Below are 13,305 nucleotides of genomic sequence, written 5' to 3' on the forward strand. Positions count from 1 at the left end.
GTCCAGGGTGGCAGGGTGCCGGGGCGGGAGGCCCGGGGAGGGCAGGGTGCCGTGGCGGGAGGCCCGGGGAGGGCAGGGTGCCGGGGGAGGGGGTCCAGGGTGGCAGGCTGTCGGGGCACGAGGCCCAGGGAGGGCAGGGTGCTGTGGCGGGAGGCCCAGGGAGGGCAGGGTGCTGGGGGGGGCTCCGGGGTGGCAGGGTGCCGGGGCGGGAGACCTGGGGAGGGCAGGGTGCCGGGGGGGGGGCCGGGGTGGCAGGGTGCCGGGGCGGGAGGCCTGGGGAGGGCAGGGTGCCGGGGGGGTCCAGGGTGGCAGGGTGCCGGGGCGGGAGGCCCGGGGAGGGCAGGGTGCCGTGGCGGGAGGCCCGGGGAGGGCAGGGTGCCGGGGGAGGGGGTCCAGGGTGGCAGGCTGTCGGGGCACGAGGCCCAGGGAGGGCAGGGTGCTGTGGCGGGAGGCCCAGGGAGGGCAGGGTGCTGGGGGGGCTCCGGGGTGGCAGGGTGCCGGGGCGGGAGACCTGGGGAGGGCAGGGTGCCGGGGCGGGAGGCCTGGGGAGGGCAGGGTGCGGGGGGGGTCCAGGGTGGCAGGCTGTCGGGGCGCGAGGCCCGGGGAGGGCAGGGTGCCGGGGGGGGGGCCCGGGGTGGCAGGGTGCCGGGGCGGGAGGCCTGGGGAGGGCAGGGTGCCGGGAGGGGTCCAGGGTGGCAGGGTGCCGGGGCGGGAGGCCTGGGGAGGGCAGGGTGCCGGGGGAGGGGGTCCAGGGTGGCAGGCTGTCGGGGCGCGAGGCCCGGGGAGGGCAGGGTGCCGGGGGGGGGCCCGGGGTGGCAGGGTGCCGGGGCAGGAGGCCTGGGGAGGGCAGGGTGCCGGGGGGGAGGGTCCGGGGTGGCAGAGTGCCGGGGCAGGAGGCCTGGGGAGGGCAGGGTGCCGGGGGGGGGGGTCCAGGGTGGCAGGGTGTTGGGGTGCGAGGCTCGGGGAGGGCAGGGTTCCGGGGGGGGTCCAGGGTGGCAGGCTGTCGGGGCGCGAGGCCCGGGGAGGGCAGGGTGCCGGGGGGGGGGGCCCGGGGTGGCAGGGTGCCGGGGCGGGAGGCCCGGGGAGGGCAGGGTGCCGGGGGGGGCCGGGGCCTTACCTGGCTCTGACGGCATGGCCCTGCCGGGCGCCGCCCCCGGCCCCGCTGGCGTTGAGCGTGGTGGCGATGGACGACGTTCGCTGGGGCACCTGGCGGTGGGGGGGGAGCAGAGCGGTGAGGGGGCGTCGGCCCAGGACCCCCCCGCCCCCCCAGACGCCGAGGGGGAGCGGCTCAGGCCCCGTTACCTTGGGCGGGGCCTCGAGCTCGGTGCGGCCCCAGGGCCCCCGCGGGTCGGCGGGGCTGGGCCGGGCGGGCGGGGCGGGGGTCTCCGAGGTGGGGTCTGAGTTCTGGCGGATCATGGGGGCGCGGGGCGGCGCCGGGTCCTGCACCGGGAAAGCCGCCACGTTCTTGGTGGGCTGGTCCTGCAGGGACTGGGAGCGCGGCACCGGCGCAGCGTAGGGCTTCAGCGGGACGCGGTGCGCCAGGTGGCTCTGCGGGGAGGGGAGCCGTCAGCGCCGGGCCCTGCCAGAGCCCCCCCGGGGCCCCCCACGCCGCCCGCCTCCCTTAGGGACCTGCCAGAGCCCCCCCTGGGGCTCCCCGCGCCGCCCGCCTCCCCGAGGGACCCGCCAGAGCCGCCCCCGGGGCCCCCCGCACCGCCCGCCTCCCTTAGGGACCTGCCAGAGCCCCCCCCAGGGCTTCCCGCGCCGCCCGCCTCCCCGAGGGACCCGCCAGAGCCCCCCACACCGCCCACCTCCCCGAGGGACCCGCCAGACCCCCCCCGGGGCCCCTCGCGCCGCCCGCCTCCCCTAGGGACCCGCCAGAGCCCCCCACACCGCCTGCCTCCCCGAGGGACCCGCCAGAGCCCCCCTCGGAGCCCCCCCCCGCCCGCCTCCCCGAGGGACCCACCAGAGCCCCCCACACCGCCCGCCTCCCCGAGGGACCCGCCAGAGCCCCCCCCCAGAGCCCCCCACGCTGCCTGCCTCCCTTAGGGACCTGCCAGAGCCCCCCCCGGGGCTACCTGCACCGCCCGCCTCCCCGAGGGACCTGCCAGAGCCCCCCCCAGAGCCCCCCACGCTGCCTGCCTCCCTTAGGGACCCGCCAGAGCCCCCCCCGGGGCTCCCCGCGCCGCCCGCCTCCCCGAGGGACCCGCCAGAGCCCCCCCCAGAGCCCCCCACGCTGCCTGCCTCCCTTAGGGACCCGCCAGAGCCCCCCCTGGGGCTCCCCGCGCCGCCCGCCTCCCCGAGGGACCCGCCAGAGCCCCCCCCAGAGCCCCCCACGCTGCCTGCCTCCCTTAGGGACCCGCCAGAGCCCCCCCCGGGGCTCCCCGCGCCGCCCGCCTCCCCGAGGGACCCGCCAGAGCCCCCCCCAGAGCCCCCACGCTGCCCGCCTCCCTTAGGGACCCGCCAGAGCCCCCCCCGGGGCTCCCCGCACCGCCCGCCTCCCTTAGGGACCTGCCAGAGCCCCCCCCGGGGCCCCTCGCGCCGCCCGCCTCCCCTAGGGACCCGCCAGAGCCCCCCCCGGGGCTCCCCGCACCGCCCGCCTCCCCGAGGGACCCGCCAGAGCCCCCTCGGGACCCCCCACACCGCCCGCTTCCCTTAGGGACCCGCCAGAGCCCCCCCGGGGCTCCCCGCGCCGCCCGCCTCCCTGAGGGACCCGCCAGAGCCCCCCCGGGGCCCCGCACGCCACTCGCCTTCCTTAGGGACCTGCCAGAGCCCCCCCGTGGCTCCCCGCACTGCCCGCCTCCCCGAGGGACCCGCCAGAGCCTCCCCCGGGGCTCCCTGCGCCGCCCGCCTCCCCTAGGGACCCGCCAGAGCCCCCCACACCGCCCGCCTCCCCTAGGGACCTGCCAGAGCCCCCCCGGGGCTCCCCGCACCGCCCGCCTCCCCTAGGGACCCGCCAGAGCCCCCCCCGGGGCTCCCCCGCACCACCCGCCTCCCCGAGGGACCTGCCAGAGCCCCCCACACCGCCCGCCTCCCCTAGGGACCCGCCAGAGCCCCCCACACCGCCCGCCTCCCCTAGGGACCTGCCAGAGCCCCCCCCGGGGCCCCCCACACCGCCCGCCTCCCCTAGGGACCTGCCAGAGCCCCCCCCGGGGCCCCCCACACCGCCCGCCTCTCCGAGGGACCTGCCAGAGCCCCCCCCGGGGCTCTCCGCGCCGCCCGCCTCCCCTAGGAACCCGCCAGAGCTCCCCTAGGGACCCGCCAGAGCCCCCCCCGGGGCTCCCCGCGCCGCCCGCCTCCCCTACGGGCCTGCCAGGAGTCCTGACCCCGGGTTCGAGGGGAGGGGGGCGGCTCGCATGGCCAGTAGGGTGCATGCCCCGCCCCACACCTTGTGCTGCCCCTCCTGTGGCTCGACGGGGCGCTGCATGGGGGGGCTCTCGGCCGCGCTGCCAGAGCCCAGGGCCACGGACTCCGAGCGCGTCTGCAGGGCCGGGTCGGACACGGTGCTGCCCAGCTTGGTCTGCGCCGCCGGGGAGTTCTGCTTATTCAGCCGCGTCCGCTCCTCCACCTGCAGGGGGCAGAGAGCATGGCAGGGAACCCAGGAGTCCTGGCCCCCAGCCCCCCCTGCTCTGACCCACCAGCCCCACTCCCCTCCCAGAGCCGGGGAGAGAACCCAGGAGTCCTGGCTCCGAGCCCCCCTGCTCTGACCCACCAGCCCCACTCCCCTCCCAGAGCCGGGGAGAGAACCCAGGAGTCCTGGCCCCCAGCCCCCCTGCTCTAACCACCAGACCCACTCCGCTCCCAGAGCCGGGGAGAGAACCCAGGAGTCCTGGCCCCCAGCCCCCCTGCTCTAACCACCAGACCCACTCCGCTCCCAGAGCCGGGGAGAGAACCCAGGAGTCCTGGCCCCCAGCCTCCCTGCTCTGACCCACCAGCCCCACTCCCCTCCCAGAGCCGGGGAGAGAACCCAGGAGTCCTGGCTCCGAGCCCCCCTGCTCTGACCCACCAGCCCCACTCCCCTCCCAGAGCCGGGGAGAGAACCCAGGAGTCCTGGCTCCCAGCCCCCCCTGCTCTAACCACCAGCCCCCACTCCACTCCCAGAGCCGGGGAGAGAACCCAGGAGTCCTGGCCCCCAGCCTCCCTGCTCTGACCCACCAGCCCCACTCCCCTCCCAGAGCCGGGGAGAGAACCCAGGAGTCCTGGCTCCGAGCCCCCCTGCTCTGACCCACCAGCCCCACTCCCCTCCCAGAGCCGGGGAGAGAACCCAGGAGTCCTGGCCCCCAGCCCCCCTGCTCTAACCACCAGACCCACTCCGCTCCCAGAGCCGGGGAGAGAACCCAGGAGTCCTGGCCCCCAGCCCCCCTGCTCTAACCACCAGACCCACTCCGCTCCCAGAGCCGGGGAGAGAACCCAGGAGTCCTGGCTCCCAGCCCCCCTGCTCTAACCCACCAGCCCCACTCCCCTCCCAGAGCCGGGGAGAGAACCCAGGAGTCCTGGCTCCCAGCCTCCCTGCTGTAACCACCAGCCCCCACTCCCCTCCCAGCGCCAGGGAGAGAACCCAGGAGTCCTGGCCCCCAGCCTCCCTGCTCTAACCACCAGCCCCCACTCCCCTCCCAGAGCCGGGGAGAGAACCCAGGAGTCCTGGCCCCCAGCCTCCCTGCTCTAACCACCAGCCCCCACTCCCCTCCCAGAGCTGGGGAGAGAACCCAGGAGTCCTGGACCCCAGCCCCCCCCCCGCTCTAACCCACCAGCCCCACTCCCCTCCCAGAGCTGGGGAGAGAACCCAGGAGTCCTGGCTCCCAGGCCCCCTGCTCTGACCCACCAGCCCCCACTCCCCTCCCAGAGCCGGGGAGAGAACCCAGGAGTCCTGGCTCCCTGCCCCCCCTGCTCTAACCCACCAGCCCCCACTCCCCTCCCAGAGCTGGGGAGAGAACCCAGGAGTCCTGGCTCCCTGCCCCCCCTGCTCTAACCCACCAGCCCCCACTCCCCTCCCAGAGCTGGGGAGAGAACCCAGGAGTCCTGGCTCCCTGCCCCCCCTGCTCTGACCCACCAGCCCCCACTCCCCTCCCAGAGCCAGGGAGAGAACCCAGGAGTCCTGGCTCCAGCCCCCCTGCTCTGACCCACCAGCCCCCATGTGATGTTACTGACAACCTGTGACCGTCTAGATCACGGTTGTGTATTTGCAGCAGGTGCTGCCCGAAGGTTGTGGTGCGAGGTGTCTGTGGAGGGGCTGTGGTGCGCTGGGTGTGACTGTGGGTGTTGTTGCTGATGTCAGGACTGTTGCTCTGTGCCCGCATCTCGAGGTGTGCGACTGTCAGGATCTGCGGGGAGGCCCTGGGGGGCTGTTCTCAAACGCGCCCCGGCGAGAGCCACTTAACGGACCTTGGGGGACGCAACCCGGGACGTTCACAGCAAGGCCTGGTGCCGGGCCGTGTGACTCCAGAGTCCATCCTGCTGCTGGGGTTTGTGCAGTGAGAGCGGAGGGGAAAGTGGGGGGACGTGGGGTTACCCGGGGGGGAGACCAAAGGCCTCTCTGGCTGGCGGGTTTGCTTTGCCTCAGAGGTGGAGAAACCCTCGGAGCCCAGCCCACACCGTGCGCCTGCCCCCCAGCTGCCTGCCCCCCATGCCTGCCCCCCGCGCCCGCCCCCCGGAGCCCTGCCTGCCCCCCGCACCTCACGGGCCCAGGCGGGCTTGTCGGCGCTGTGGGCGGCGCTGCGGCTGTAGTGGTAGAGCGGTTTCTTCTCGCTCGCCGGCGCCCCCGGCTGCTGCTTCTGGAGCTGCTGCTGCTGCTGCAGGGACTTAAGGTAGGCGTGTTCCTGCTGCAGCTGGCGCTGGAGCCGCTCCGACTGCCTCTGCTCCTCCAGCTGCTTCCGCTTGTACTCCTGAGGGGGCGCAGGGTCAGGGGGCTGCGGGGCTGGGCACGGGACCCCGGCGCTGCCACGCCCGGACGCCTGCAGGGGGACCCCGGAACCCTGCCATGCCCAGACGCCCGCAGGGGGACCCCGGAACCCTGCCACGCCCGGACGCCCGCAGGGGGACCCCGGCGCTGCCACGCCCGGACGCCTGCAGGGGGACCCCGGAACCCTGCCATGCCCAGACGCCCGCAGCGGGAACCTGAGGTCCTGCCACGCCCAGACGCCCGCAGGGGGACCCCGGAACCCTGCCACGCCCGGACGCCCGCAGGGGGACCCCGGAACCCTGCCACGCCCGGACGCCCGCAGGGGGACCCCGGCGCTGCCACGCCCGGACGCCCGCAGGGGGAACCCGGGGTCCTGCCACGCCCAGACGCCCGACTGCCACTGCTCCTCCAGCTGCTTCCGCTTGTACTCCTGGGGGGGCGCAGGGTCAGGGGGCTGTGGGGGCTGGGCACGGGACCCCGGCGCTGCCATGCCCGGACGCCCGCAGGGGGACCCCGGCGCTGCCACGCTGGCACACAGGGGACCCAGCACTGCCACACCCAGACACCCGCAGGGGGACCCCAGCGCTGCCACGCCCCGACGCCCGCAGGGGGACCCCGGGATCCTGCCACGCCCAGACGCCCGCAGGGGGAACCCGAGGTCCTGCCACGTCCCGACGCCCGCAGGGGGAACCCAGGGACCTGCCACACCCAGACGCCCGCAGGGGGAACCCAGGGTCCTGCCACGCCCAGACGCCCGCAGCGGGAACCTGAGGTCCTGCCACGCCCAGACGCCCGCAGGGGGAACCTGGGGTCCTGCCACGCCCAGACGCCCGCAGGGGGAACCCAGGGTCCTGCCATGCCCCGACACCCGCAGGGAGACCCCGGGGCCCTGCCACGCCAGCACATGGGGGAACCCAGGCGTCCTGCCACACCCCGACGCCCGCAGGGGGAACCCGGGGTCCTGCCACGCCCCGACGCCCGCAGGGGGAACCCGGGCGTCCTGCCACGCCCCGACGCCCGCAGGGGGAACCCGGGGTCCTGCCACGCCCAGACGCCCGCAGGGGGAACCCGGGCGTCCTGCCACGCCCAGACGCCCGCAGGGGGAACCCGGGGTCCTGCCACGCCCAGACGCCCGCAGGAGGAACCCGGGGTCCTGCCACGGCCAGACGCCCGCAAGGGGAACCCGGGGTCCTGCCACGCCCCGACGCCCGCAGGGGTAACCCGGGGTCCTGCCACGCCCAGACGCCCGCAAGGGGAACCCGGGGTCCTGCCACGCCCCGACGCCCGCAGGGGGAACCCGGGCGTCCTGCCACGCCCCGACGCCCGCAGGGGGAACCCGGGCGTCCTGCCACGCCCAGACGCCCGCAGGGGTAATCCGGGGTCCTGCCACGCCCCGACGCCCGCAGGGGGAACCCGGGCGTCCTGCCACGCCCCGACGCCCGCAGGGGGAACCCGGAGTCCTGTCACGCCGGCACATGGGGGAACCCAGGCGTCCTGCCACGCCCAGACGCCCGCAGGGGGAACCCGGGGTACTGCCACGCCCAGACGCCCGCAGGGGGAACCCGGGGTCCTGCCACGCCCAGACGCATCCAGGGAGAACCCAGGCGTCCTGCCACGCCCAGACGCCCGCAGGGGGAACCCGGGGTCCTGCCATGCCCAGATGCCCGCAGGGGGAACCCGGGCATCCTGACATACTCAAGGAGAGGGAACCTGGGCGTTGTGACACAACCAAACGCAGGCAGGTGGAACCCAGGCGTCCTGACACGCCGGTACGCAAGGGGAACCCGGGTGTCCTGACATGCCCAGACACACGCAGGGGGAACCTGGGCATCCTGCCACACCCAGATGCACACAGGGGGAACCCAGGTGTCCTGACACGCCGGTACGCAGGGGGAACCCGGGTGTCCTGCCATGCCCAGACGCACCCAGGGAGAACCCGGGCGTCCTGCCACGCCCAGACGCCCGCAGAGGGAACCTGGGCATCCTGCCACACCCAGATGCATGCAGGGGGAACCCAAGCGTCCTGACACACATGCTCACACGCAGGGGGAACCCAGGCATCCTGACACATCCAAATGCACGGAGGGGGAACCCAGGCATCCTGACACACGCACACCCTGGAGATAGGCCCTGGGAGGAGGCAGGGCTAGGAGGGGTGAATCTCAGACCCTGTCCTCCCTGGGGGGGCCCACAGCAGCTCTTACCACCCCCACCGGATGGGGGCAGCTATGGGCTGAGGGGGTACTCTGCCCCCCCGGTGGCACAGGCGGTAGGGGGTGGACCCTGCCCCTCTCAAAGCCCCCACCCCCTGCCCCAGGCCAAACACCGCCCGAGGCCTGGCCCAGCCTTGGCGGCGCACTGCATTGTGGGTATTCCCCATGGCCGAGCGCAGCTCAGAGCAGCCCCCAGGCTGCTCCACCGGGGAATGCCCCACCCCAAGCAGGGCTGCGGGGGCGGGGCCCGGTTACCAGAAGCAGGGCCTGTTCCTGCAGTAGCTGCTGCTGGAGGATTTCTAGCTGCCTCTGCTCCTCCTCTAACTTGTGCCTGATATACTCCTGGAGAGGGACGGACAGACAGAGAGAGAGAGACAGGTCACAGAGCAGGGGGAGGGGGCCCAGCCCCCCCGGGGAGACCCGCAGCTGGGGGGCCAGGGGAGATTTCAGCCTGTGGCCCAAGAGCCCCAGTGGGCTGACCCCGGGGGGGGGAGGGAGGAGGAGAGAGGCTCCAAGTTCACAATATCAGAAGTAGGAATAGAAGAGAACCCAGGCGTCCTGGCTCCCAACCCCCCTGCTCTAACCGCTAGACCCCACTGCCCTCCCAGAGCCGGGGCAGAGAACCCAGCCCCCCTGCTCTAACCACTAGACCCGACTGCCCTCCCAGAGCCGGGGAGAGAACCCAGCCTGCTGCTCTAACCACTAGATCCCACTGCCCTCCCAGAGCCAGGGAGAGAACCCAGCCCCCTACTCTAACCACTAGACCCCACTGCCCTCCCAGAGCCGGGGAGAGAAATCAGGAGTCCTGGCTCCCAGCCCCCCCACTGTCACCACTAGCCCCTGAGACTCAGTGCACCGCTAGGCCCCGCGCTAAGACCCTCCCATGAGCTGGCTCGGACAAGGGGGAAGGTGGATGCCAGGCAGCTGAGTCCCTGGGGCGATGGGCTCCCCAGGAAGCAGTGGCGGCGGCAGGGAGTCCCCAGGGTCGCAGCCCCCTGGCCCCGCCCCCCAAGCACCATGGGGGGAGCTGGGGCTGAGCAAGGCCGGTACCTGCTCGCGCTCAGCCTGCCTGCGCTCCTCCTCCCGCCGCAGCACCTGCACGTCCTCCAGCCGCCGCTGCTCCTTCTCCTGCAGCTTCCGCTGCTCCCGCTCCCGCCGCTGCTGCTGTGGGGGGAGGGAGCCAGCGGGGCAGCTGGAACCGGCCAGGGGGCCTGGCGCCAGCCCCCCTGCTCTACCCCCCAGCCCCACTCCCCTCCCACGGCCGGGGAGAGAACCCAGGAGTCCTGGATCCCAGCCCCCCCCTGCTCTATCCACCTGCCCCACTCCCTTCCCAGAGCCGGGGAGAGAACCCAGGAGTCCTGGCTCCCAGCCCCCCCTGCTCTACCCCCCAGCCCCACTCCCCTCCCACGGCCAGGGAGAGAACCCAGGAGTCCTGGCTCCCAGCCCCCCTGCTCTACCCCCCAGCCCCACTCCCCTCCCACGGCCAGGGAGAGAACCCAGGAGTCCTGGCTCCCAGCCCCCCTGCTCTATCCACCTGCCCCACTCCCCTCCCAGAGCCGGGGAGACAACCCAGGAGTCCTGGCTCCCAGCCCCGCTGCTCTGACCCACCAGGCCCCACGCCCCTCCCAGAGCCGGGGAGAGAACCCAGGAGTCCTGGCTCCCAGCCCCCCCTGCTGTAACCCACCAGCCCCCACTCCCCTCCCAGAGCCGGGGAGAGAACCCAGGAGTCCTGGCTCCCAGCCCCGCTGCTCTGACCCACCAGGCCCCACGCCCCTCCCATAGCCGGGGAGAGAACCCAGGAGTCCTGGCTCCCAGCCCCGCTGCTCTGACCCACCAGGCCCCACGCCCCTCCCAGCGCCAGGGAGAGAACCCAGGCGTCCTGGCTCCCAGCTCCCTCGCTCGGACTGGAGCCCCTCCCCTCCGGTTGCGGGGCGAGGCTGGCTGCGGGGAGGGGGACCCAGGCGTCCGGGCGGCTCACCTCCTCCACGCGCCGGCGCTCCTCCTTCTGCTCCTCGATGCGGCGCTGGCGCTCGTGCAGCAGCTGTTTGATGTGGGCCTCGGAGTCGCGGTGCTGGGCCGCCAGCTGCTGCTGGTGCTTCAGCGCCGCCTCCGAGTGGCTCTTGTTCTCCTGCTGCAGGCGCAGGAACTCCCGCCGCAGCGTCGACTCGCCCGGCACGTTCATGATGGAGCTGGGGGGCGCGGGGGGGTCACCGCACGGTCCTGCCAGGGGGGCACGGCCCCGCCCCCACCAACGCGGCCCTGCCCACAGCCCCTCGGCCCTGCCCCCGGTGCATGGCCCCGCCCCCACCAACGCAGCCCCACCCACAGCCCCTTGGCCCCGCCCCAGGCACATGGCCCCGCCCCCACCAATGCAGCCCCGCCCACAGCCCCTCGGCCATGCCCCCAGTGCATGGCCCCGCCCCCAGCAACGCAGCCCCGCCCACAGCCCCTCGGCCCTGCCAGGGTGGCACGGCCCCGCCCCCACCAACGCGGCCCTGCCTACAGCCCCTCGCCCCTGCCCCCGGTGCATGGCCCTGCCCCCACCAACGCAGCCCCACCCACAGCCCCTTGGCCCCGCCCCAGGCACATGGCTCCGCCCTCACCAATGCAGCCCCGCCCACAGCCCCTCGGCCATGCCCCCAGTGCATGGCCCCGCCCCCAGCAACGCAGTCTGGCGCATGGCCCCACCCCCACCAACGCAGCCCCACCCACAGATCCTCGGCCCTGCCACCAGTGCATGGCCCCGCCCCCAGCAACGCAGCCCCGCCCACAGCCCCTCGGCCCTGCCAGGGGGGCACGGCCGCGCCCCCACCAACGCAGCCCCGCCCACAGCCCCTCGGCCATGCCCCCAGTGCATGGCCCCGCCCCCAGCAACGCAGTCTGGTGCATGGCCCCACCCCCACCAACGCAGCCCCACCCACAGATCCTCGGCCCTGCCACCAGTGCATGGCCCCGCCCCCAGCAACGCAGCCCCGCCCACAGCCCCTCGGCCCTGCCAGGGTGGCACGGCCCCCACCCCCAGCAACGCAGCCCCGCCCACAGCCCCTCGGCCCTGCCAGGGTGGCACGGCCCCGCCCTCACCAACGCAGCCCCGCCCACAGCCCCTCGGCCCCGCCCCAGGGGCATGGCCCCGCCCCCAGCAACGCAGCCCCACCCACAGCCCCTCGGCCCCGCCCCAGGCGCATGGCCCCGCCCCCACCAACGCAGCCCCACCCACAGCCCCTCGGCCCCGTCCCAGGCGCATGGCCCCGCCCCAGCCTCTCTGCGCACGGCCCCGCCCCCGCCAGTGCAGTCCCGCCCACAGCCCCTCGGCTCCGCCTCAGCACACGGCCCCGCCCCCACCCATGCAGCCCCACCCACGGCCTCTCTGCACAGCCCCGCCCCCAGCCTCTCTGCACACGGCCCCGCCCCCACCAGTGCAGTCCCGCCCACAGCCCCTCAGCTCCGCCTCAGCGCACGGCCCCGCCCCCACCAATGCAGCCCCACCCACGGCCTCTCTGCAAAGCCCCGCCCCCGCCAGTGCAGTCCCGCCCACAGCCCCTTGGCTCCACCTCAGTGCACGGCCCCACCTCTGCCAATGCAGCCCCGCCCAGAGGCCCTCGGCTCCACCCCATAGCACAGCCCCGCCCCATAGCCCTGCCCCTACCAACACAGCCCCGCCCACAGCCCCTCTGCACGGCCCCACCCCCACCAATGCAGCCCCACCCACAGGCCCTCGGCTCCGCCTCAGTGCAAAGCCCCGCCCATGGTGCATGGCCCCACCCCTGCCAATGCAGCCCCGCCCACAGCCCCTCTGGAGAGGCCCCGCCCCCACCAACACAGCCCCACCCACAGCCCCTCTGCTCTGCCCCAGCACACGGCCCCACCCCCGGTGCATGGCCCCGCCCCCACCAATACAGCCCCACCCACAGGCCCTTGGCTCCACCTCAGTGCAAAGCCCCGCCCATGGTGCATGGCCCCACCCCTGCCAATGCAGCCCCGCCCACAGCCCCTCTGCTCTGCCCCAGCACACAGCCCCACCCCCGGTGCACGGCCCCGCCCCCACCAATGCAGCCCCACCCACAGCCCCTCTGCTCTGCCCCAGCACACAGCCCCACCCCCGGTGCATGGCCCCACCCCCACCAATGCAGCCCCGCCCACAGCCCCTCTGCTCTGCCCCAGCACACAGCCCCACCCCCGGTGCACGGCCCCGCCCCCGCCAATGCAGCCCCTCCCACAGCCCCTCTGCTCTGCCCCAGCACACAGCCCCACCCCCGGTGCACGGCCCCGCCCCCGCCAATGCAGCCCCTCCCACAGCCCCTCTGCTCTGCCCCAGCACACAGCCCCACCCCCGGTGCATGGCCCCGCCCCCACCAATGCAGCCCCACCCACAGGCCCTCAGCTCCACCCCACCCACAGCTCCGCCCTGGCCCCAGCCCCTCGGCCCCACTCACAGCCCCTGGGCTCTGCCCCAGCACCCAGCCTCGCCCCTGGCACCTCGGCCCCACCCCTGCCCACACAGCCCCATCCACAGCCCCTCAGCTCCGCCCCACCTACATGGCCCCACCCATGGCAGAACAGCCCTGCCCACAGCCCCTTGGCCCTGCCCCCCATGGCCCCACCCCCACCCCCTCGGCCCTGCCCCGACCGACACAGCCCCACCCACATGGTCCTTCACAGCCACAGCCCCACCCCTACCCCTATATAGTCAGGGCCCCGCCCACACGCTCCCCAAAAACGTGGCCCCGCTGTGGTGCCCCACAGCCTCACCCACACGGCAGTGCCCTGCCAGCCTGGCCCCACTCACCTGCCCCGTGTCCACAGCCCCACACCCAATGCCCAGGCAGTCCTGCCTCATGCCAGGCCACATGGCCCCATCCCATGTATCACCTGGGCATGGGGCCCCCTCCCTGGCAGCCATCCGCTCCCCCAGAGGCACCCCATAAGAGCCCTTCCCCCATACCCAGCCCATGTGGCTCCACCCCATGGCCCTGAGTTCAGGCCCCATAGCCCCGCCCACTCTGCCCCTCCCCAACAACCGGGCCACGCTGCCCCGGGTCATACGCCCCAGGCGCCTCCCTCTCGTCCCGTACCTGGGCTCCCCTTCCTCCCCGTGGCTGTCGTCCTCCTCCTCGCTGCCGCTGTACTCGTACTCCGTCTCATCTGGGGGGCGAGAGACCCCGTTACATGGCCACGGGCCAGGCGGGGCTGGCACCC

The 13,305-nt window shown here is 74.7% G+C and overlaps 1 protein-coding gene across 5 annotated transcripts in view; it reads right to left on the reverse strand.

Moving 5' to 3' along the window:
- MINK1 (misshapen like kinase 1) overlaps positions 1–13,305 on the reverse strand; it is a 63,675-nt gene that overhangs the window by 26,462 nt on the left and 23,908 nt on the right. For 4 of the 5 annotated variants that reach the window (XM_050933379.1, XM_050933378.1, XM_050933376.1 and 1 more), the window contains exons 10-16: positions 13,182–13,251; positions 10,088–10,298; positions 9,160–9,273; positions 5,670–5,879; positions 3,386–3,565; positions 1,303–1,548; positions 1,118–1,206 (exon numbers count right to left, since the gene is read on the reverse strand). In XM_050933379.1, coding sequence (XP_050789336.1) covers positions 1,118–1,206; positions 1,303–1,548; positions 3,386–3,565; positions 5,670–5,879; positions 9,160–9,273; positions 10,088–10,298; positions 13,182–13,251 — 1,120 coding nt within the window. The remainder of the gene's footprint in view (positions 1–1,117; positions 1,207–1,302; positions 1,549–3,385; positions 3,566–5,669; positions 5,880–9,159; positions 9,274–10,087; positions 10,299–13,181; positions 13,252–13,305) is intronic. The other variant, XM_050933380.1, reaches the window with a different exon arrangement.

The sequence above is a fragment of the Gopherus flavomarginatus genome, chromosome 23 (genome assembly GCF_025201925.1).
Source record: "Gopherus flavomarginatus isolate rGopFla2 chromosome 23, rGopFla2.mat.asm, whole genome shotgun sequence".
NCBI lineage: Eukaryota > Metazoa > Chordata > Testudines > Testudinidae > Gopherus > Gopherus flavomarginatus.